The 23,753-nt window shown below is 45.5% G+C and overlaps 1 protein-coding gene across 4 annotated transcripts; it reads right to left on the reverse strand.

Moving 5' to 3' along the window:
* Window positions 1-10,296: 10,296 nt before the first annotated feature.
* Window positions 10,297-17,673, reverse strand: TBXT (T-box transcription factor T). 4 transcript variants are annotated; one of them, XM_054819189.1, is made up of 8 exons: window positions 17,468-17,673; window positions 17,020-17,284; window positions 16,270-16,404; window positions 15,376-15,437; window positions 15,225-15,286; window positions 14,116-14,289; window positions 12,437-12,566; window positions 10,297-10,564 (listed from the first exon to the last, which is right to left on the reverse strand). In XM_054819189.1, exons 1-8 carry the CDS (start codon window positions 17,671-17,673, stop codon window positions 10,297-10,299), a joined length of 1,302 nt encoding a protein of 433 aa, XP_054675164.1. The 4 variants fall into 4 exon arrangements, with proteins under 4 accessions (XP_054675164.1, XP_054675165.1, XP_054675166.1 ...); XM_054819190.1 differs by having other exon boundaries at window positions 14,116-14,292; XM_054819191.1 differs by having other exon boundaries at window positions 12,437-12,569; window positions 14,116-14,292.
* Window positions 17,674-23,753: the final 6,080 nt, after the last annotated feature.

Raw genomic sequence — 23,753 nt, forward strand, 5'->3', positions numbered from 1 at the left:
ACCCATCCCAGAGGGGCAGAGCAAGAGCTAAAGCAGAGAAGAAAGTGTCTGTCAGTCTTTGAATTGCTCTTTAAAGAGAAAAAGCTAGTTGTGTGCAATTTTTTCTCTACTAATTTAAGAAATTCAAGGTTCAGGGGGAAAAACGCAGATTTCAGCGATAAATTTCAATCCTTATGTTAACTGGGACCACCACAACCACATGAATCAGAGCTGAAATAAAACTAGGGAGGAGTAACAACCAGTTGATATCAAGTCTTTCAAAGCAAATTAGATAGTACTGGCAGCCTTTCTGAGCAGACTTCATGCATGTCGTCAGCCAAGCTTAGTAGTGCAAATTCATACAAGGAGTAAGAGAAAGGTGCACCCCATGACTTTGAGACCTTCAGAAGTTGGTTTCAGCAGATAGCTATGAACTGCAGATGAAGTTTGCCTTAATTACCTAACAGCAGAAATTCAACAGAAAAGAAAGGGTTTCCTTAAACTGACAAATTAGCAAGCTGAGGGAAAGCTGTCATCTATTCCCTAGCGAAAAGGCTAGTCAAAATTAAAAGCTAGTTTTGTTTGCTGTCACTGGTCAGTTTAAAACCACAAATTTAGTCTTCTGACAGGCAATTTTTCAAGGGCTATTTAATTGCTGCCATTTTTTGGCAGTCAGCATGTTTGCAGAATTCCCTGGCATTCCACGACAACGGCTTGGCAGTTTTCAGAAGCAAGTGCTTTCAAGGCAAGCACCATTCCTCACCTACATAGAAAAATGTGCTTGTAAGTAAAAAGAAAAGCAAAAAAAAGTCACCAACCACTCAAAAAAAACCAAAAACAAAACACAAAAACCCACACCACAAAAAAAAAAACCATAGAGGAGAGTCTGGTGCATGTCCAGCTGTCAGAGTTCATCTCTTTTTACTCATCCTGGAATGGAAGGTATCACTAGCCTTATATTCAAGTTAGTTTCCAGTTGCTAGGTATTTCTAGTGCGCTAAAAAAATAGCCCTAGCTTAGAGTAATCACACTTAGTCTCATTAATCTTATGTTAACATCTGCACCAGGAAAACCCCAGTGACACTGTGTCAATGCTCTTTATGTACCATAGAAGAGGTCACCACACTCACTACAAGTAATTTAAGAGATATAAGAAAATTTCTGTAAATAAAAGCAAATGACAAAATAAGTCCTGTAACTTTTTGATAAGTCTCCTGACTGAGCACTCCCCTTCAACCTACGCGTCTCACCCTAAACCTGGATTTCCCCCTTCCTCTCCACAGATCTCCAAGCTCCAGCCCTGCAAGCATCATGACAGCAGCAGAAGCATCACCGGAAGGTGACAGGGCATAAGAAAAGTGCATCTTGTTAGGTCGGGTTTTTTTATTTCTTGAGAATTTGCATGTGTCCAAACCAAAGGAACAGGAAGAAGCCAGAAGTTTCCACTTACCCCAATGATAAGATTGCATTTCATTTTATAGAGACATAAAATAAGTACAGGAAATGCAAAATCCTACTGCTGGGGTGAGTGGAAACTTCTGTCTTTTCCCTCCCACCCACCATAGTCGACACATATCTGAGCTAAGAAGTGGCGGATGATGGAAACTCATATGAACCGTCCATATATTAGTAAGAGAGGCACAACCAGAACACATAGCTATCCTGGAGTACAAGCATTACAACTGCATCTCACACGTACCGCACGCCTTTGGGCATAAATTCAGGCAGAGTACACTTCAAGGGACACCACTTCTAGTGTATTGAAACAGAAGTTTTCATGTAGGAAGTTCTCAGAATGATTGAGGTTTCACAATTACTGTAACTATTGTTGCATTAAGGCGAAGGATGGCAAAACACATCAAGAATTAAGTTGCACACGTTCAGTACAGTGCCCAGAACCAAACTCAACAAGCCAAGGCCCTTTGCAGACCAGTGCCAATGATTTTGCAGGGTAACTAGTGGCAGCCGCCTTGAATCTAAAATAATGTGAAATTCAAGAAGTCGAGCCAAAGCTAAGATAAGCTACCAGCCAATTTCAGCTTTTCTTAGAGAAACCTTCTCTTCTGGAAGACATTAGAGTTTTCTGACACTGAGACAAGTTTTTATTTTTTGATGGTGGGCAGACACTTCATGTCCCAGCTGGTTCTCCTCCTCTGAGGATGCCCCTTCCTCCCCAGCAGCAGCAGGTCAAGCAGCAGCCCAGCCTCACCACTGCCTCCCTGTTACCAGAGAGGGCAGAGGAATAAGCATTTTCTCCACCCTAGAGGCAAGAGATGCCTGCAGCAAGACTCGCAAAGGCTTTACCTTGCCAGACAACAAACTTCTTGGCAGAAACAATCTTTAGTTAAATACATTAGCAAGCACCAAGACCACACTGCAGCAAGCTGCCCCTCCAGAGCCTGAGCCACAGGGCAGCTCCTGGGACCAAGCTGCAGGCTCTCCTGGCCACCCCACCACAGCAGTACGACGAAGCAGCAGCTCTGCCCCAGGAGGACATCGTGAAAAAGTACTCAGCAGCCCACAGCAGCTTATTCCTCCCAATACCATCAGTCCCATAGCATAACCTCAGCCCAGAGGCCCCACCACACCTACCTGCAGGCTTCAGGCTGGCTGCTCCCGAGATAAAGCACAGACTCATGCCCATCCTGCACATCCCAAATGTATGTGCAGTTCCCTCTGTTCCCCACTAGTGAATTAGCCTCCCACAGAATCAGCTGGCTCCGCCTGCTCCAAAAGCCCCACCTGTGCCCACCCAAACTAGCTTCACCTGCCTGCTCTCCCCCGCCCACAGAGGCAGCCCAGCCACGAGGTGGGACTGTGCGGCCTCTGTGCCAGCACCGTGGGCCTGATGCAGCCCAGTTTCTGTAGGGCCGTAAGGCCTTTCATAATGGATCGTGAGTCATCCAGCTTGCACAGCCGTCCTTGCGTATATAGGAAGGGATCCTAGATCACAAATATGAACAAACAGGCAGATGTTGTTTATGAGCTGCTAAATGTTCTGGTTCCCTTTCCAAGTGTCCTGTTAGGCTTCTCCAGGCTTTTTTTCCAGGGTGCATGTGTAAACTGCATAACTCTCCCCATACTGACCTACGTAACTTGGGTTTTGAATGACACTCCAAGGAGAAGTCACTTAATATTCAGAGAGCCCAAGTGCTGCAAACCTGACAAACTCCATCTTGCTTTAGTCTCTGCCAAGGGTAAGGACCAGAGAAGCCCACAGCCCATGTGCGCGTAGAGAAAAGAGAGAAGTGGGGTTGCTGTGCCATTAGAGCATGATGGAAATTAAGGCTAATACAGGGCTTCTTTCACAAGCATTCATTAGCCTGCTTCTGTTCTCACTGAGGAGGAAGTATAATGTGGAGGCAAAGGCAGAAAAGCTAATGGGAGCTAAGGCCTGGGAATGGTCACCTCTAAGAAGCAAACAAAGCTCGAGCACGTGAGAGTACTTGAGCTTGGGGAATAAACACATCATTTCTCTTCCAGAATTTGGGGACTTGAAATCTTGACCCAGCAGCAAACATTTATTCGCAGACTCACAGACTGGTAGGGGTTGGAATGGACCTCAGGAGATCATCTAGTCCAACCCCCCTGCTAAAGCAGGTTCACCTAGAGCAGGTTGCACAAGATGGCGTCCAGGCAGGTTTTGAATATCTCCAGAGAAGGAGACTCCACAACCTCTCTGGGCAGCCTGTGCTGGTGGTCGGTCACCCTCAGAGTGAAGGTCACCCTCAGAAGTTTTTCCTCATATTGGGCTGGAACTTCCTGTGTTCCAGTTTGTGCCCGTTGCCCCTTGTCCTGTCACTGGCATTCCTCAGCTCAGGCCTGGTGTTGCACATTTAGCAAACAGCAGACGTTGGTGGTGTGTTTTATGAGTCAGGGGAAAGAAGCTGCTTGTGCAAGGCCAAGATTGGCAGAGGTGCAATCACGCATGACAGATTTTGGGAGGTTCATCTTCCAGAACAAACAGCTTCACTACAAAGGTTGAAAGAAAGGATAATGAAGGATAGGAAATGGAAAGCTGGTATGACCTGTGGGTTTCTTGTAATCTGGCCTCAGCTAAAGTGCTAAGATGTCCCAGCTCCTCTCCAACCCTCTGGACCTCTTGTGCCACTGACAGGGCCAAGGACAATCTCCTATGAGAGAGCCTTATAGAAATGCATCTCTCCTTCCGGCAGCATTTCTCCCTGCTCGCTCTGGCCCTCCCAGGCGACTGCCAGCGGGGCAGCCGCTGTCGCCATCCACACAGGTCTGAGACTGTCCTCTAAAATCACAAATGGAGACTAGCAAGTGACTTGCAAGTCTATAGACTAGGTAAGGGCATAGTTATTAGGGAAGGGCTGCTAGCAGAGGACTTGGGCCAGTCTTGGTTTAGTACTTTCATTAATGACTTAGTCCAAAAATGAAGAGATCATCGACAAAATCTACTCAAGACGTGAGGCTGAGATGTCATTAATGCAGAGCAAAATGAAGATATCTCACAGGAAAAACTAGACAGTTGGGGAGTGAAATAAAGTGAAATAAAACTGACTGGGACAAGGGCGAAGTCACAGGCAAGAGACTAATACTTTCTGCCAAAAGATGGGAGTTCATCAGCAAAAAATAGCTAAAGAAGAACTTGGATCACCATGACTATTCAATCACTGATGTAACTCTAGATAATGAAAATGTGGTTTTCAAAGTTATCAAAACAGCTGCTTTCAGTGCAGATAGGGAAGCAGCATGCCATTGCACCGGCTCTTCTGCAAGCCCGAGCATTATACCATGCACATTCAATGCCCCCCCTTTCATCGAGCGTTGCAGGCACAGAGGGCCAGCAGGAGAGGGAAAGCTACCCAAGAAGAAGATAGGGGTTTTATAACCTATCAAAAGAGAGACAGAGAAATCACTGCCTAACAATACATATCAGCTTAAACACTACCAAGGGAGAACTATTTAAGCTGGGAATAGGTTTTGGCTCAAGAACAGATAGTCATAAGATGATTATAGATAAATTTCAGCTGGCAATTAAAAGGCAGCTCCTAAGCACTGAGAAGCAAGGGGACTGCAACCGTCTCCCAACAAAAGAAGCAGCACCACTTACTACAGGCATACAGGCATACACAAAAACCTTCCCGAAATCTCACCAACTGTTGTTGAGACAAATCCTGGTGCCTTCCTAAAAGGTCTCAGTGAGGGGATTGTCTATAATTAAGGAACTGGATTCGGGAGGCCCCTTCCAACTCTACATGGTATGAGACTGGTAATTGCATACCACGGAGGAATTACTGGCATTGATGGACTGACTGAGGCAGTTAATTAGTTTACTAGCATCAAGAAAGAGTAACCTACTTTTGCAATGCAGCAAGACTGGGAGAGAAGAGGGAAAGGCAAGAAAAAAGCTGCAAGCTGCTTGCCCAGCAAGTACAGACCGTCTATAGGACGAATATTCACTCCTCTGGTCACATACGTGCAGCACTACCCCAGGTGGTGCCTTGGGAGACAGGGCTTAGAGACAGGTCGAGAGTGCAGCACCAAAAGTATATTAAGATTATTACAACTGTGCCATCCATAAAAAGAAGGGGGGAAAAAAAGCCTCGATTGCTTTTGTAAACAAAGAAGCCACAGGGCTTCTCAGGTATCTCCTCCTGGAGCGACTGCTTTAACCAGTCATATAACCTTGTGCTTTAAAGTCCACAACATCCAAATCCTTATTATCACAGCGGTGTATGCAGTGGAAGAACCTGGGTTTGGGTTTATTCTTATCTTCTCAAGGAATTTTTGATGTTGTCAGAAATAAAGGCATCTGTAAGATGCTGTTAGACACTATGAGAAATACTGGAACTGCACCCCGCACCACTCAGACTGGCTCCCTCGTTTCCTTTATCTCAGTTTCCAAAGGCACAGAAATCCAGGAGCAGCTAAAGCCAGACTCTCTGAAGAGGAAATTATTTTCCCCACAGATCTAAGCCACAGGCATGGGGCTGTGTATGATTTAAAAAAAGTGTATGTTTCTGCTTATTGTCTTCCTTACACCTGCGTAAGAATATCTGTGGTGGGTTTTTTTACTTTTTATTTTAGTTACTTTTTATTTTAATTACTTTTTACTGTTTGGACTATTGACATCAATGATGCAGTACCTTAATGTGCATTATCTCAATCTCACAAATCTAATTGGCATCTATGGGGAAAAGTCAGGCTGGAGATAAGCATGGGAATACTCAGTCTCAAGTTTTACTCCTGCGTGAGACTGAGTGTTCACACAGCTTTTGCAGACAGAGCCAGATGTTTCTGCACAACAGGGCTGAGGGGTCTGCAGAGATTTTTGCAGCCAGCAACTGTTCATTACCCAAAGGAAAATAAAGGCAAAAAGCATTAGCATGCTGAAATGGTAAAGAATATAGGTTTCCTAAGAGTCCTGATCATTTGCTGATGGCTTAGTCGTGAGCATTTGGGCCTCTCCCAGCCTCGCAGTCATCTCTAGCTCTGGTGTTTGTCTGGCGTGCAACACAGTGACAGGAGCAGCAAAGAGCTGCGGTGGAGCCAGTGCAGGGAAACCACAGACCCCCCACTCGCCAGTGGGCTGGCCAAGGCAAGCCCACACCAGCCTTCCTCAGCGTTTGGAAATATCGGGTATGTTCGTGCCTCCGTCTCGCCTCCGCCACCAGCCCCAGGAGTGCACTGGCAGGAGCGTGGCACGGCACCGCTGTCACGAGCCCACGGGTGAGAAAAGCTGTTCCAGATGAGTCACAAAACTCAGCTTGAGTATTTGTAGAGTCATCTGGGTCTGACTGCCCAGCTCCTCCAGCAACTACAACACCGACAGTATTCGTAAGGTGAGTCTGAGGTGCCTTTGATGGCTGCTTGGCCGCACAAACCCAGTAAGAGAAAAAGCACAGTTCAAGATGACGGTGGTAGAGCAGGTATGAAAAGATAGATGTTAAAATGCTCAGTCTGCTTTAAAACAGCATGCAGCTTGTGTTCAGTAGTATGAAAGGATTTGGTTTCTTTAATTTGAAAGTATGGAAAGGAAAAAAAAAATAAAACCCACACCAAAAAAAGCAGATTAGGTAAAATCCGTCTGATACTAGCATTGAGCTGCCTGGAGATATACAATGCTGCACCCATGAAGGATTTGTATACATGTGGGTTATTCTTCAGGCTCAGAAATCTTTTAATGGTAAGTAATTTATTTTAATGGTAATCTGCTTTTGGCTCAAGATCTAAAACAAGTGTTGAAGTACTGACCAGCAGAGGTGTTACCCGCGTGATGTTGCCAAGGTTGCTCACCATGCAGCCCAGTTCTCTCGCACCTGAGAGTTGAACTTTTTCACAACCCAGAGTTCAGCTCCCAGGTTAGCATCACACGGTCTTCCAGGCATCCGAAAGTTCCTGCTGGCTTTAAGTGCACATCACAACAGTGTCACAGGGGCCTCCAAGGCCACACATCAACCTACAGCAGGAAATGGGGACCGGGCTCCGCCACTTCACAGCCACAGGTCCCTAGCTGCAGGCAAGTCAGTTTGGCAAGCCCCAGCTAAATCGACTGATGGAGAAACTATTTTTGTTTGCATAGATGCCAATCGCTTCTTCAGTACAAGCTCTGCAAGGAACAGAGAACCTGCTGACCTCCGTGCTGGGCAGCAGCTGCGGGCTCTTCTCCCAACAAGCCTCTTTGGAACAGACAGCGGGCTGCCTGCCAGGGGCCGTGCAAAGGGACATCTTGCAGCCCTGGACCTGGCACCCATCTCCTACCTCACAAGTCCCCTTTCCTTTCATGGCAGACTTGTCATCCTCTTCCCCCGCTGTGTCTGCCATGACCGCATAGCTCTGGGCAAAGGATAATGCTGGTTCCTCCATGACAGGAGCTGGTCTCCCACACTGGCAGCATCAGCTCTCAGAAGTGGCCTTTGTGTGATCAGCTACGCACACAGCTACACGCACCCTACAGCCCTGCAGCAGCTGAATATACCAGGCAACACGGAGGTGCTCATTTCATGCAACTGCTAAGAACAGGCTCTAAGCAATGCATTTCTTACCGGGGCGGGGGGGGCGGTATTCAGAAACACACTTGAAAATCTGGTTATTAGGGTAGAAGACAGCACCTGCCAGGCTTGCATCCAGCTCCAGCATTTACCCAATTACAAATCAGTCACTGTGGGAAAAGTTTTCACCCAACACCAGTTGCAGCTACCACCCCAGACCACCAGTCACTTGGGGATTTACCAAAAGTAGGGAGAAACAAAGGGGGAAAAACAAGAAGCAGGGAGAAGCAGATGGGTAGAATGTAGCACCTCAAGAAATCTTTCTGAGTTCTTCATGACTAAATAATCATTACTTTGGTTATGAAGAACTCTCTGATCCTTCACCCACGGCCGGAAGCCACTATGCAGCAGGAACAATTTGTACAACCACTCTGTGGAAGGTCAACATAGTGTAGGTTCAATACGTGCATTTGTTTCACCTTTCCCACCACCCCCCCACAAACTGAAAATTAAGCATTTGGTTTATTTAAGAATCTTTTTTTTTTTTTCAATTTAAATTATACTTCCAAAATACAAGTAAAAAAAGCTCACAATGAAATATGTTGCTAATTTCTACAAAATAGTCTAAATAATAATGCACTTACATCATTTACACAATTCACCTTCACAATAAAATAGGAGCGCTTAGATCAATATTTACATATTGACAGAGAATGCGGTCGTGCAGCCATCTGATTCCAGCACTGTCTTCTGCTGGAGTACCTCCGAGAGACCGCAGCCTGCAGTTGCATGCAAATCCGTCTGCGTGGAGAAAGCCCTACCAAAGTCTTTCTAGGTGCAGGGATCTGCCCATAGGGTCCCAAAGAGACCAAAATGGTGGCAAAAATTTGCTTTTTCATCAAAAAGCTGCCACTGTAGCACATGAGCATACATAGATGAGTTATTTAAGGAACTCCCTGATATAGAATTTTGCTTCGTTGTATTAGGCACTTCATTATAAGAGTCATTTATTATGGCTTATGCAAAACAATTCACTTTCCTCAGGATACGTACTTGCCAGAGTCAGTGGGAGAGAGAGAGAGATGTCCAAGGGCACACTTTGAGCCAGTGATTTGGGTTAGCCTGCATTAGAATTTTAGATCATATTACTTAATAACAGTCCTGAAGAAAGTATTTTATCAAGATCTGATCTTTCCAGCAAGTCAAGCAGTCAGTGTATTTTAAAGCTTAGTATATCCGCACTTTTGCCCAAAATTATTGGTAACTAGAGCTTTCCATTTTACAATAGGTTAACTACTTACATCCATGCTGTTCAACGTGCCATTGGGTGACATATCCCACATATGATTGTCTTTAAAAAGTACACCATAGGTTGAGGGATTATTTACACATCTTAACATGCAGAAAATAAAGTTGCAACGTACCAAATAATAAATATAGATCAGAGCACAATATTGAAATAAAATAAATTAAAATGATTCTCCAGGTATTGAATTCACTCCCTTAAGGCCTGAGCCAAAGAGAGATAATAAAAAAAACCAACCACTGATGTCTTCTCAATGGCTCAAAATCATTTTGGATAGGGCTCCTTATTTGACACTGGCTGTTTGAAATGAGATGTTTAGCTAAGGGGACAGCTATTTGAAATCTATGATCAAACAGCAAAATTTAATTCTAAAAGGAGTCTTTTGGATAAAATAATTTAGACCAAATATTAATACTGTGTTTATTAGGAAGAATATAGTTCTTGCAGATTGTCTCAACATTAATTCAGCAGCAAGGAAATAAGCATACAGTTAAGAACACAACGTATTTGTGAGGCAAATACGTGTTAGTGCACATGATTTTCCAAAAAAAAAAAATCACTCCTCAGCTACATTTGTGCATATTTCAGAATGCTTCTAACTAGACAGTTAATAAAAGTCTTCTCATGACTATAGCTAAGTTTGCCATAAAAAAAATTAACTGAAAAATAGTTAGGAGTAACTTACTCAAAAAAGTTGTCCAGATAAGAACGATGCCAAACTTCAGGTCCAAATATATCAGAACACGGAGAAATTTGGAATCTAAGTAAAAATCTTAAAACTTAGGTCTATCAAACTTAAAATAAAATAAAGAAGATTAAAAGCAGTGAATCTGCTCTCAGAATTGCACGCTCACCAGGTTTGTAAACTCTACATGAAGTCAGTGATGCTCTGTTCACTCTAAGAGGTATAATGTAGATGCTCTATGCAAAGCAGTGCAGATGCTTTGTCTGTGATTTACTTCATGTCTTCTTTTTCTCTTCCTTGAGGATTAAGCATTTAAAGTAATTCAGTAGCTAAAAAAAGTCTATCTTATAGGAAAAGGTCTGGGTTTACATGGAAGGGGGGGTGACAGGCGTCCACGTGGATGCTAGCCTGGCGTGTGCGGAGGCATCGTACTGGCTGTCAGGCAGGTCCGTGGGTGCCCCGCCGTCGTACAGGGGGGATGCGGAGGAGGCGGCAGGGACCGGGTGCGGAAGGGCAGTGTAGTGCGCTGGAGAGCCGCGTAAAAACTGGGAGCTCAGGCCGCTGGACATCCCGCTCGACTGAGACACCGGTGTGATGGTGCTGTTACTCACAGACCATAAGTTAGGATACTGACTGAAAGAGGGAGAGTGATAAATAAAATAGGTTATTAGCAACTCTACTGCCTGCTGGCAGTTGCTCACTCAGGTGACAACACAGCGCTCAAGCTGGGTTCGTTTGCTGGAGACAGTGAATTTCTTTAGGAAGCTCCCAGCCACTGCAGGGTAGGAAGGACCCCCAGGCAGGAGCTGTGTTCATGGCACCCCATCAGTAAGTCTAACCTCCCTGTTTTCCAACAACAGGTTCCAGCACTGGATATATTAGCAAATTTGAAGCCAAACTGAGGAATGAACAGGCTGGCCTGAAAAACACAGAGGTTTGAGAGCTGATTGCTGAGCCATGCCATATCCTTTCCTCAGGGGAAAGCCAGGTGATGGAGGTGGCTGGACACGGTGGCTGTTGAACTCAGAGAGGTTTGAATCCATTTCCATAAATCTGTCGGAGCTCTAATCCCCCTTGGGTGCCTTTGTAGTCAGACAGGGACAGATGCCTCCAGACAGCATCCAAGCTCCTAGGACCTTGTGGATCATCTCACGTTAGAAGGGAACGAGATAGATTGATGGCTGCAGATTGCACAGATACTACAGAAAGGCTGCTTAAAAGTTAAAAAAAAGCCTTGTCAGGACACTACAGCCTCTGCACTCTCTCCCCTCTGGGTATGTATATACACACACATATGTAGAAACACACGTATGAATTAAAAGAAACAAGGTGATTCAAGAGAAACACTATGAGAAAAGGTTCAGTCCTGTTGTATAATGCTACACAGCTCTTTCTACCTATTGATCCCAAGCAGTTCAACAAAAAAGATAAATATTATTCTAACTTTACGGATAGGGGGTTAAACAAAAGGGCTAGCAGAAATGCCTTCCTTGAGGTCCCACAGTTCCAGTTCTACTGGGTTTATCTACTGGACAAGTCAGTCCAGCAACTGAAATCCAGTGGACTTTGCAACTGTCCAAATATGTATCCTGGGGGTCAGACATGGAAAGAAGTGCTAGGATGACCTGTTTACTTCATTAACGGTTCAGGACTAAAACTTATGTTCAGTAATACAGTTACCTTATACCGGATAGTAGTACATACTCTGATTAACAGCTAAGTGTCCATGTGCATGGTTCAAATAAAAATGCTTTCCACAAACGGAATGGTAGGTCTGAATTGCTGAGGAAGATACTCAGACCTCTGTGGTTAACAGTGCAGATTTTACCACCTTATCTGTATCTTTTTGAATTTTCAAGTTTAGCTCCAAGGGACTGACTGCCAGCTATATCACTGCTAAAGGATCCAAAAGTTTAATTAAGATAAAAAGTACAAAGAGAAGAAAATATACATTTATACAATCACAAAATGACAAAGATTTTCACCAAGTGTATAATCCCACACTATGTTGGCTTCTGTGGAAACGCTGAAGTAAAGAATTACTGCCCCAGCCACTTGCTCCTTCTCCACACTATGGTTCACTGCCCCTTTGTCTGTAGCAGAACAAGGGTTTGTGGAGATGGGTGGGGAAGCGGTGACTGGCTAAAATGAAACAGATCAAAAATGAACTTTTAAACACCATTTTGCTTAAATGAGATGAAATTTCAAAGAGCCTCCTCAAATTCAGTGGATGTTTGCCTAAGTAAATTGCAATCCTTTATCAAATATTGCTATCACAAGTATCTACATGTCCAAAACCAAAACATAAAAAACCCAAAAATTTTTAGCTGTTTCTTCAATGTTTTCCATGTGAATAGTCCTTCTGAGTGCCTCCCCAGAGCTAATGATTCACATGTGGCCAGGATTTCTAATTTGCTGGTGACTCTTTACCTCCTTTTTTTAGCCTTCTTTTCCTAGACAGTATCAATATAGCGATTTGAGGGCTGCTGAGGGAGGGACTCCTACCTGGAGCTGGTAGCTGTGCCAGTGCTGTGACTCATGGGCAGCATCGTCGTGTGTGTGGGAACTCCTAGAGAAGACCAGTTGTCGTGGGACTGCAGCATGGAGAGGCAGGCAGAGGAGTTATCTGCATAGGCTGCTGAGAAAACAAGCAAGCTCTTAAACATACTAGAACCAGACCAAATAATAATCTGGTGTTCAAACACAATGTACGGATTTAAACCGCCCTACTCCATTACTGCCCTGCAAACAAAGTTACACACACACAGAGAAAAATGAAGTCAGCTAGCTGTTGTGTCAAGCTTACACTTTCACTGGCATGGCCCTGCTGAGGTGCTGTTGTGCTCAACTCACAACTGCAAAATCTTAGTTCTGTGAAGGATCTGTGGCCGAAAAGCTGTCTTCTTTCCCACTTTCTCAGTGGGCTCCTTACTTACACTGTCCCAATCACTCTTCCAGGCCACCTTCTTTATCTCCATCACCTACATTGGCAGTAACAGTCTGGCAGCCCTGGGTAACAAGCATATCGCTGGATCACACATCCCAGTTTTGAGCTGAGCGTGCCACCACGAGCTCTGAAGCCTGCCTTAGGCACCATCAAGAGTGCAGTACTGGACTGTGGCTTAAGCTGCTCAGCTTGTGACCAGACCTGGCTGGCCAACACGGCAGAGGCACTGGGAAGCTGCAAGGGGAATCCCATGCAGCCACCCATAGCCAGAAAGAACTTACTGCGGCAGCTGGCGAAGGGAAAAAGAGGTTCCTTGTTGGGGAATGGGGAACAAGGAGGAACGCTGGAGGTGTTTTGTTCTTTTATTGTGTTTCACGTCACAAAACTTGCATAAAATTTCCGAGATTCAAGAAAAGTCCACAGAAAGCTAGCCTTCCACTTTAAAGTGAACTACAAAGCTTCATATAAATTCACCAGGCTGCATCTAGAAGTTTAAAAATCTTCATTTCATTTTATTTTTTAAACGAGAACCTTCAATATCCATACAGGTTGAAGGGCAAAAATTGTTAACAAGTCTTTGCCAAAAGAAAAAAAAAAATTAAAAAAATCACTGCTAAAAATGCCCTTCTCTCCTCTCCCTTAAGTACTTATTTGGCTATTTCTGAGCACAACTTTTAAATATCTCTGCAGTTTACTCAGCTCCATATTGTTTCTCTGTATCTAGTTGTGACCCATTCACTGAGAACAACCTTAATGTCCTGATGTTAATTACAACAGGCAAGTAAAACTGACAGAATCAGGCCCTCAGTTGTTCTGTGTTAATAACAAATGACACTATTGACAGAACCAGATATATTCTTCTTCATTGTATTACCTATAGCTAGTGATTAAAGTACTCACTTTCAAACTTAATTTAAAAAAAAAAAAAAATAGTCAAAATAAGTGTAAGCTCACTGGTTACAATAATTTAAGAGCACAGGACAAAGCCAGCGCAATATCATCTAATCAATTAGCAGGAGACAGTTCTACATAACCTCAGTTTTTCCATCATCAAGAGACGGGGGACACGTACTCATCATTTCTATTTCTTTGCACAGCTGGTCCCAAGCCCTCCACAAAAACTGAACTAGACAGCAACCTCAAGTTCTGTGGCATGACTCGAGACGCCCACCACTCACAGCTCACATCCCTCACCTCATTTCCCATCTTTTTTACAGAGCTGCGATGCCGCACTTACTTGGCGAGTTGTTTCTGTGGGTGTAGGGGTTGGCGTAGGGGGCAGGACGGTGGTTCCTCAGCGACGAGTACCTTTCACAGCTGTGAGCAGGGGAGAGCGACAGGGGAGCTCCAAACTGAGGGTGAGGGTTGGCAGGTGGGCAGAGAGTCCCAGTCCCGGGAATAAGCCAGCTACCTACTGTGGGGAAGCGAGAGGTTTGTAAGATGGGTACGTAATGCAGCCGGGCAGGGACAGAATCCCAGAGCAACGGGATAAATAACCGATCAGCGGGGAAATGCACACTTGGGAAAGGAAACAGAGTTTCAACGTGGCTGAAAAATCTGGATCTTTAAAACTTCCTTAAGTGATCTCATGAAGGAAAACTAGGAAACAGCTTAGAAAAAGCCCTGTGCCAAGCTAACATTATTTTTTAAATTACCATTTAATTACAATCACAGTAAGGAAATGCTGAAATGGTTAAAGCCTCCCTTATGTAGGCAGTGCATGGTCAGTAATGGTTAGTTTAATCTTCAGTTTTAAATTGCTCTTTGGGGGTCTCAATCTATAGCTAAGCTCTGAGGTTTCTCAGACTGCCGAGAAGAACTCTTAAAAAGTAAGTATTTTCACTGAAACAAAATAATTCCTACTGCAACTCAACTTTCCCCCTTCATAGGCTGCAGACAATGGCAATAGTCTGTTAAAATAGGAACCATTAACACTAATTCTTTTTATTTGTCTGAAAAAAAAAAAAAATTTAAGAAAATGCTCCTACTTTTCTTAAAGTACTTAAAACATAAGTACCATTTCAGTAATTTTCTGCTGTATTTTGAAATAAATATTTGTCTCCATATCCATATGGATATTGCTGTCCTTTGTACACAAAGACAGCTGTCTTTTTGGACATGAAGATCCTATTAAAGAATTTTGAATGCAATACTGTTGTCTTAACGACGCACACCCCTCATGTTTATACAAACATAAAACTGCATGAACCACAATCGTAAGGATTGGTAATATTATTCTCCCTATGAACTAACAAGCGAACCAACAAACACTGCTCTAAGTTTTGCTTAACTGAACAGATGAGATGGAAGAAATCAAAATTATGTTCAGAATGAAAGGAAACGTACACTGTGAATACCCAGACTGCTGGTTGTCTCCTACTTCCTCCATCATGTCTTTGTGATCACTTCTATAAAAGAAACCATGTTGTATTAGCTAACAATATGCTTTTACAAATCTATGTAAAAAAATCCAAACTTTAGAATTAAGAGCTCTCACCTTTCTTTTGCATCAAGAAATGCCTTTGCAAACGGATTGTATTTAATTTTTAAAGCTGTGATCTAAAAACAACAACAAATATCTTTATTTGCAAGTATCACTATTCATTATCAGACAGACATTAGGATTTGAATTAGGACTATCCATTGAAGTTAGTGAAAACACAGATTTTTGAAGAAATAAGATTAGGCCCATAATACCAACCTATGGACATCAATTAAACAGCCCCTAAAATCAGAAGTATTAGCAGAGAGCAGGGAATTAGTCCCTCTGCCAAATTCTAAGAGACTGAATTGCTTGGGTTTATTGATCAGCTAAGGAAACAGCTAAGAAAGGTAGTACACTAAAGAGTTATAAAAAGCTTCACATTTCAAGCCAGAGCAGAATGGGCATAAAAAAAAACCAAAACAAAACAAAAAACCCCAAACAAACAAACAACCCCCAACCAACAAAAAAAACCCAAAACACCAAAACCAAAAAACCTCACAACACCTCTGAAAGATCGATAATTTACAGATTCATTAAATATAGACGTGCATTTTGGCTAACAGAGAAAGGCCGGTTTTGAAAGTGGCACATCCATTTATTTCACTGTGTAGCTGAAAATGAAAACTGTATTTCTTACCACTTGTTTGCCCCACAGAATCTTTTAATAATTACTCTCCTGCAATAAGTTTGCAGTACGTACTGAGACAAACAGTGATCAGAACTCTGTCTTATTATACATTCATAGGGCTTTTACATATATTAATTTCATTTTTACATTTAACTTGAAACAAAGCGCTGAAAGAACTGAAAAAATGTGAGGTGAGATCCATTATTTTGCTCTGTAACATGCACTTTGCCACTTGAAACCTCCCGGTACTTGCATCCTTTCTTCCCCGCTGTGCATACCTCCTCGTTCTGGTAGGCCGTCACGGCTATAAACTGAGTCTCTGGGAAGGAATGGCTGGTGATCATTCGCTGAGGGCCACCCACTCGCACTATATGAATTCTTGGCTCGTACTTGTGCAGGGAGTTCAGCATGATCTGTGAGCAAAGGGACAAGAGCAGGTAAGCAGTGGCAGAGTGGAGGCAGATGCTGGCAGGCACAGAGAGCACTCAGGTTTTAATGTGTCTAATGATCCGTCTTTCCAGCAGAGGAGAGAGGGGCAACAGGTACGAACAAACCTCAAAACCGAAGCTGTAAGAAAAGGAAAGGAACACCGCAGTCAGACCCCCCCAACTTTTTGCCGAGTTATGCTCCTCCCTGTTACTTGACAGGGCAGCTTGCATAGTCTCAAACACGTTAGCGATAAAGAGCCAGAAAGACACATCGACTACACCGTTGGCATTATCAGATATTCAGACTAGAAAGACGTTAAGAAAAGAAAGTCAGAACATCAAGGCGCCCATCCTCAGCCGAAAGACCAGTTCTGCTGAAAAAATGCATTCTGGGGAGGGGGGGAAGAGGGGGAAAAAGCACGACCCACCCCACCCCGTTTGATAACGGCAATGTAAAAACGAGCATTAAGGAGGGCGTGAGCGGTGGCTCGGCCGGATCCCCGCCGGCCCGCACGGACAGGTCGGGTCGGGTCGGTCCAGCCCCGCGGAGCGGGCCGAGGGCGGCCCGGTGCCGGCGCAGGTCCCGGTGCCGGCGCTTACCTGCCCGCCGCCGTTGAGCTTGTTGGTAAGTTTGACTTTGCTGAAGGAGACGGGCGCCTTCATCCAGTGCGCGCCGAAGTTGGGCGAGTCGGGGTGGATGTAGACGCAGCTGGGCGCCTGCGGCTCCGGCTTCCCGCCCGGCACCCACTCCCCGTTCACGTACTTCCAGCGGTGCCCGTCGGCCGCCACGAAGTCCAGCAGGAAGGAGTACATGGCGTTGGGGTCCAGCCCCGACACGCTTACCTTCAGCACCGGGAACATCCTCCTGCGGGGCGACACGGAGGCGCGAGGCACGGCGGGGGGCAGCCCCCGGTCCCCCCCCCCCTCCCCCCGGGCTCAGCCGGGCGGCCGCCCCCGCCGCCGCCGGGACCCCCTCGCCCCCCGCCCCCTCGGGAGGTGAGCGTGGGCCGGGGGCGGCGGGAGGGCGCGGGGTCCGCGGCACCCCTACCTGCCGTTTTTGGTGACGATCATCTCGTTGGTGAGCTCCTTGAAGCGCAGCCACAGGTCGTTGTCCTCCAGCGTGACCCGCAGCTCCCGCTCCGTGGGGTCTCCCTTCTCGCTGCCCGCCTGCAGCTCGCTCTCCACGGCGCTCAGCAGGTGGTCCACGCGGTACTGCAGGGGCTTGCCGGCGCCCTCCGTGCCGGGGGAGCTCATCCTGGCCCCGCGCCCGCCTGGCAGGGCAGGCGCCCCGGCAGAGCCCCGAGCGACGGCGGCGGGGCCGGGGCTGACTCCACTTGACCTCCGCGGCCCCAGCGAGCGGGAGCGGGGAAGGGGCCGCTGTTATACCCCGTCATAAACACCCCCCCGGTGACATCACAATACCGGCGGGGGGCCCCCGCTGATTGGCGGACGACCGCTTTGATCTGTCCGGCCGGCCTTTCCGATTGGCTGCCCGCGGCCATATCACAACGGTGCCCGGGGAAGCCTGTGATGTTAATTGCAGCCCGCGGGATTAAACGCGGCTATTTTATGTAAATCTGCCCCCAAATGTTTGCACCTCTATCAAAGCCGCCGGGGCCGGGGCTCCGGCAGCCGCGGAGGAAATGGCCCATCTCGGCAACAGCCTCATAACCTGCGTGCGGCACCCTCCCGCCGCCCCGCAGCAGTCATTAACGGGGCCACCGACGGTCGCCACAGCAAGCCCCGAGGTCCGGTTTTAGGCAGCCGGTCCTGGACGGGAGACACCCCGGCCGCGGATTCATATTTTGGGGGGAAAAAAAAAAAAAAAAAGGGAAGTCCTTCTTCCCCGGCCCCCGCAGGCTGCCCGCAGCCCCCCTCCGCGCCCGCCCCGCCGCTTCCCACGCTCCCTCGTCGCAAGTCGCGGCGCTTCTGCTGAAGCGAAGGTTGCAGTTAGCAACGACAATCATTGCTGGAAAAATTAACCGAAAAGCTGAATCCACCCTGTAGAGCAGCTGACTAGAAACCTGGCACAGTAAGCGCACCCCCCCGCCACCGTCTCCCTGGCTTTTAGGGATCACAAGAGCCCACCCGTGAGAAAAGGCGCAGAGTTTGCCTCCCATCGCCAGTCCTGGCAGCGCCTTCGCTGACTGACGCAGCTGAGATGCTCGACCACGGTGGTTTCGAGCCACTTAAATTGAAAAATACTTCTAAAAATCAGATCGACGGTTACGAGCCAACCCACCTAAATAATAATAATAATAATAATAATAATAATAATACCCTCTAAAATCAGATCGCTAGCTAAAAGCTCCGTTTCGTATAACAAGGAGAAACCCCCGCGAGTTTCTGCGGGCAAAAGTGGAGCCTGAGCCTCACGGGTGAAACCTTGCAACGGGCTGAATTTCTTTTAAAGTTGTTTGGCGCAAGAGCTGGGGCGAGGGAGAAGAGGGCTGTTTTGGAACACTCCCGCCCGCCGGTGTTTTAATAGTTTGCATTCTCCGGGGCTGCGGCGGTCTGTGGTGTGAGGGAAAGAGTTTATTACCTTTCCGTGAGAATCCCTGGATAGAGGGCGAGGGGGAGAGAGGTGACAATGAGCAGGAAATAGTTCAATGGGGTCTCTTTAAACAATAACAAGTTCTTTAAACAGGAGCAAAGGAGAGGGAAAATGAGCGGCGCGGTGTAAAAATAAGGGTTTCTTTTCAAATAGGCATCTCCCCACTCTCCAAACACCGCGCATCATCGCTGCCGGGGATTTTAGGATTTTAGGAGAAAGTGCCCGAGGTAGACGGGCAAGCTGTCTGGGAGCAGAAAGAGCTGGAAGCCAGGGCTGCCAGGGGCAGGCAGGCTGAAGGGCTCTCTTTTGCAGGACGCAGGCGGCGGCTCTGTCCGGGCACCGGCTCTTTGGGCGGGCAGGCACCCCCTGCCTGCACGCCTGCCTGCACCCCTGCCTTTCCACACTCCGCACACAGCGGAGCAGCAGTCCCAGCGTGTCTGCCTTCATCCAACTTCAAATAAACCCGATGCTTCCGCTATTATTTTCGGTTTCTTTTTTGGTTTAGGAATTACGACTTACGGCTGTATTTTCATTACACAGCACCATCGGGCTCAAATATCCTTAACTTAATTCCGCAGAGCTTTTTTTCCCTTCAACCCGACATGTTAAATTCCGCATGTCATCTCTCGTCGACTACTGTCCAGAAACACACGAAAAATTGTTATCCCTACAGACTAATCCCTGCGTTAAAGTTTCTTAAAGCTCTTTCTGCCTGACCATCTTCCACCCGCTTTTTGTCCTCTTCGGAAGGGGAAAGCAGCATTTGCAAAGAAATTATGGGCGAGGCTTACTCAGTTGATACCTAAACGCTGCTATAGATTTTTTGAGATGGTCTTTTCACTATCAGGTATTTATTTCACTTAAGGTGCTCAACTCAAAACAAAGCAACACGCCCTAGCAAAAGCCAGAAGCATTCAAACCCCGAAAGACCACGGCACGCTGTCCCTCGGTTGGGTTGGCAGCACCACCCTGCTTTGGGTCCGTACTTTGAAGGAGACACTTCAAACATCTTAATCCTGAAAAAGCCGAGCACCAAGAGGAGCTGACTGCAGAGAAGGACTCGCACGGACAGTCAGTCAGTCAGTCACTCCGTGCAGGTGAAGGGGAGAGAAGGGACACTTTTCCCCTCGCAGAAGTCGCATCACTTTTTGGGAACGGTCCGGGGAGCGGGGGAGGGAGGCGAGAGTGGGTCAGCTGGCAAACTCCAGCCTCAGTTCTTCCTCAACTCGACCTCACCTGACAATGAACATGTTTAAGAGCCGAAAGCAGCAGAACCAGCCGGAATTGAAAGCGACGGGACGGTTTTGGTGGAAAATGAACGGTTCTAAAAATGAATAAATAAAATAAATAGAGCCGATCTCAATGTGTAGTCAGGCTAGCTGAGCTTCAAAAACACTATTCTACCTCTTCTGAATGGATGCTTCAAGGAAGGGCTATTTCTTAATACATATGTGTGTGTATATATATACACATACAAGGAATGGGAAGCAACCTCGACCCCTTCGGCAGCACGCAGCTACTGTATGGTTACTACTTTTTGCACTGATCATTCTCACTGAGAGCTCTCGGGAGAGGTGAAGTTGAGTTCAATTTGATATATTTCACGTTTTGCTTAATACTTAGCAAATAAGTGCGCCACTCATCCCAGACAATGTATGCGCTCAAATTTAGTTGCTCTTTCAAAAAGAAGTCTATCCAGCTTTAAAGTTTTAAATGACCATAAAAAAAGTTTACAGAAGTTATACATAATCTTTGGAACGGGAGAAAAAAACCCAACCAAACCCTAAAGTTTTTTCCTCGGCTTGGATTCCTGCCGTCTTTATTTTATTTCCTTCCCCCTCTTTCTGATCTTAATTGCACTTCGGTTCTCAGGAGAGAGGACTCCCCACTTTCATAGCCTTTTCACCGAGAGCTGCAGTGCATGACAGTTTACAGCCAAAAAACTTCCTCCAGCCGAACAGCTATAAAGATTCCCGATTTATAGCAATACTTTCCTTCTCGCATGGCGCGAGTAGTAGCCTCCAGCTATTACGTCGGGTTCATAGGACCTGTCCGTCATTCCCTACCTTATTTCCCCGGGACAGCGCAAATCCCCAGACACCTTCCCAACGGGAATTAGCCCGTGTCCGCTCCCGCAGCTCTCGGGCATCAGCTGACCCATGTGCAGCTTTAATCGCCGGGGGATGCCATGCGAAAATGAGATCGTGGTTAGTTATTGGAGGTATTTGTTTAATTATCTTTCAACTTGCAGTTCGGGGACACACACACACACACAGACACACACACACGGACACACACACGCAATTAACACCGCCCTTGGTGCTGGACCAGCGTCCCTGCCGCCCCCGCCTCCCGCCGCCGCCGCCCCGAGGAGCAGCGCCGAGCCGGGCCGGCACCCTCCGTACCCGGGTACGAACCCCACCTTTCAAAGGTCAAAACATCCCAGCCCTAAAGAATAAACACCTACTTTCTCATGACCTGACTTTTTTTCCCCCTCCCCTTTTTTCCTTTCTTCTTCCTTAAGAAAAATGAATAAATTTAATAGGATATATATGTAAAGAGATGTATATCTCTATCTCTACTTGTCAGCTGTTTTTTCCTGGACACTAAGGAGGAATGTCCTACTGATACTACTGTTGAGGCATTGATTGAGGATATAAATGCCATTTTCATAAGAAGCTTCTGGATTTCATTTTAAACTGGCATATCATTTTCCTTCCATTCAAGGCTTAAACAAGAAAAAGCCTAAAGGTCGTTCTGGGAGAGCTCTTTAGAAGAACTCATCATCTTGTAACTCCAACATACAAACATATACCTACAGAGGAAATGACAACATGTGAAAACATATAGTGGTTTTACCCATTTTAAGTTCATATATTTTGAGCATTAAGCCTCTGGAATAATGTTGTTTCAGGTTTTCTACTTTTAGTATTTAAGAGATAGCATTTTCTCCAAAGGTTTTAATGCACACACATTTTGAAAAACGTTTGCTTTTCAACTAGTCTGAACGGAGCACAACATGTTGCTTTCGATTTGTTTTGCTTTCCCCCTTTAGCATTCGGGAGGGCAAGGCAAAGGCTGAGTGCCATCTTGCATTTTTTGGAGGTGGCAAAACTCCCGTTGACTTAGTCAGATCTTTGCTTGAGTACTGCTAAGTGCCCTCTCCAGCTCAAATGCTCAGATCCTGAGGTTTCCCTCATGAAAGTCAATGATGAAACTTCCAGTGACTTCAGCGCCTGCTGCACTAGACAGCACCAACTGGGGAAAAAAAACCAAAATAAACTGAAGCTCCTGTGAAAGCCCTTAAGGGAGAGTCTGCCTCAAAGATGGATGAAATCAGCAAACTTGAGAGCTGAGTACTTTTGATTCGAACTCGAAATTTTGAGCTAGAATATCCTTTTCAATATCTTAATGATATTGCTTCGAAGACTAGAGCTATTTAAACCAAGTTGTCATGAGTAAGCTAGCGGGAACAAGTAGATGACACAAAGAAGAGCCATCCACCACTCTTAACAGGCTATTTCTTTAAAAACTGCAGAGGAACAGGCACAATGGACCACTGGGGCTGCAAAGAGAAGTAGTAGAATAATAGATACTGTTTACTGCTTTATCCTGGCCTAAAGGATAATCTTAAAAAAGCAACCAAACCAATCCCCAAAAAACCAACAAAACAACAAACCCACACACCGAAGAGGTATTCTGCTTCAAACAGGGACCATAGGACCCTTGAGGACAGAAAGTACTTGCCTCATCATAAACATCCTAGCAGGAGTCCTGTAGAGGCACCCTACCATAAACAACACTTTTTCTTATACTTCAACCCACACAGTTCTCAAAGGACAATAATGTAAACGTGACTTTTCTTGCTGAAATATGTCAGGGTAAGTTAAAAAGTTAATGTTCAAGTCTCAAATACAGAAGTCCTCAGATTTTCTGACATTATCATTAATAACAAAACCAACATACTTTTACCGGGAATATTTATCTTTGCTCTGAGCATTATCTGTCTTTATAAAAGTTTGCAGTGCTAAGAATCAAACAGACCACATTCCTTTTGCAGTTCTTTTAATATCAATAAAAGATTTAAGGCAGCTGGAAATCCATAGTTTCTCCTTTCCCTCTCCTTTGAACTTTTCATGGAGATTACTGTAAGACTTAAGACAAACTGGGTGCTTCACAGCTACATAATATTAACACCTCTAGAAATAAAGATACAAGTCCTACTTTGTAATTGCAGGATTTTAAAAAACAAATCAATTTCTTTCCTATTGGTTTTGTTGTGGGTTTTTTTTTTTTTCCTCCTCATTTACTGGTTTAACACTTTTCTTCCCCCTCCTCACTATATTTACATCCCACTCACAGGAAAGGTAAATATACAGTGTGAATGAGTATTATTTTATATTTTACAAATACGGGCAACATTTGGAATTAGCAATTGCCTTGAATGCAGCTTCCAAACTTACAGCCTCTTCTGAGCCCTCTACTGCCAAGATTATTTCCCAGTTTCTTGCTCCAGGTAACTCCCTCATCCATAGGAAATCAAAGCACTTGGGCAGCTTTCACAACGAGGGGTTACTGAAAGCAAATTCTCTGCCTCTCATCAGCAAGGAAACTATCTGATAGAGGACTGTTTTCTTCTTCACCTCATTTGAGTCAGTCTCCACTAACAGATAGCAACAGTTTTGCATAACTCTGATGCTGGTTTTCATCATCCTGATGCAGCTGGTTCATAGGAAAGAACTGGAACTTGATCTAGGCATTATTTGAACTCACAGGTAGT

Source organism: Grus americana, chromosome 3 (genome assembly GCF_028858705.1).
Source record: "Grus americana isolate bGruAme1 chromosome 3, bGruAme1.mat, whole genome shotgun sequence".
NCBI lineage: Eukaryota > Metazoa > Chordata > Aves > Gruiformes > Gruidae > Grus > Grus americana.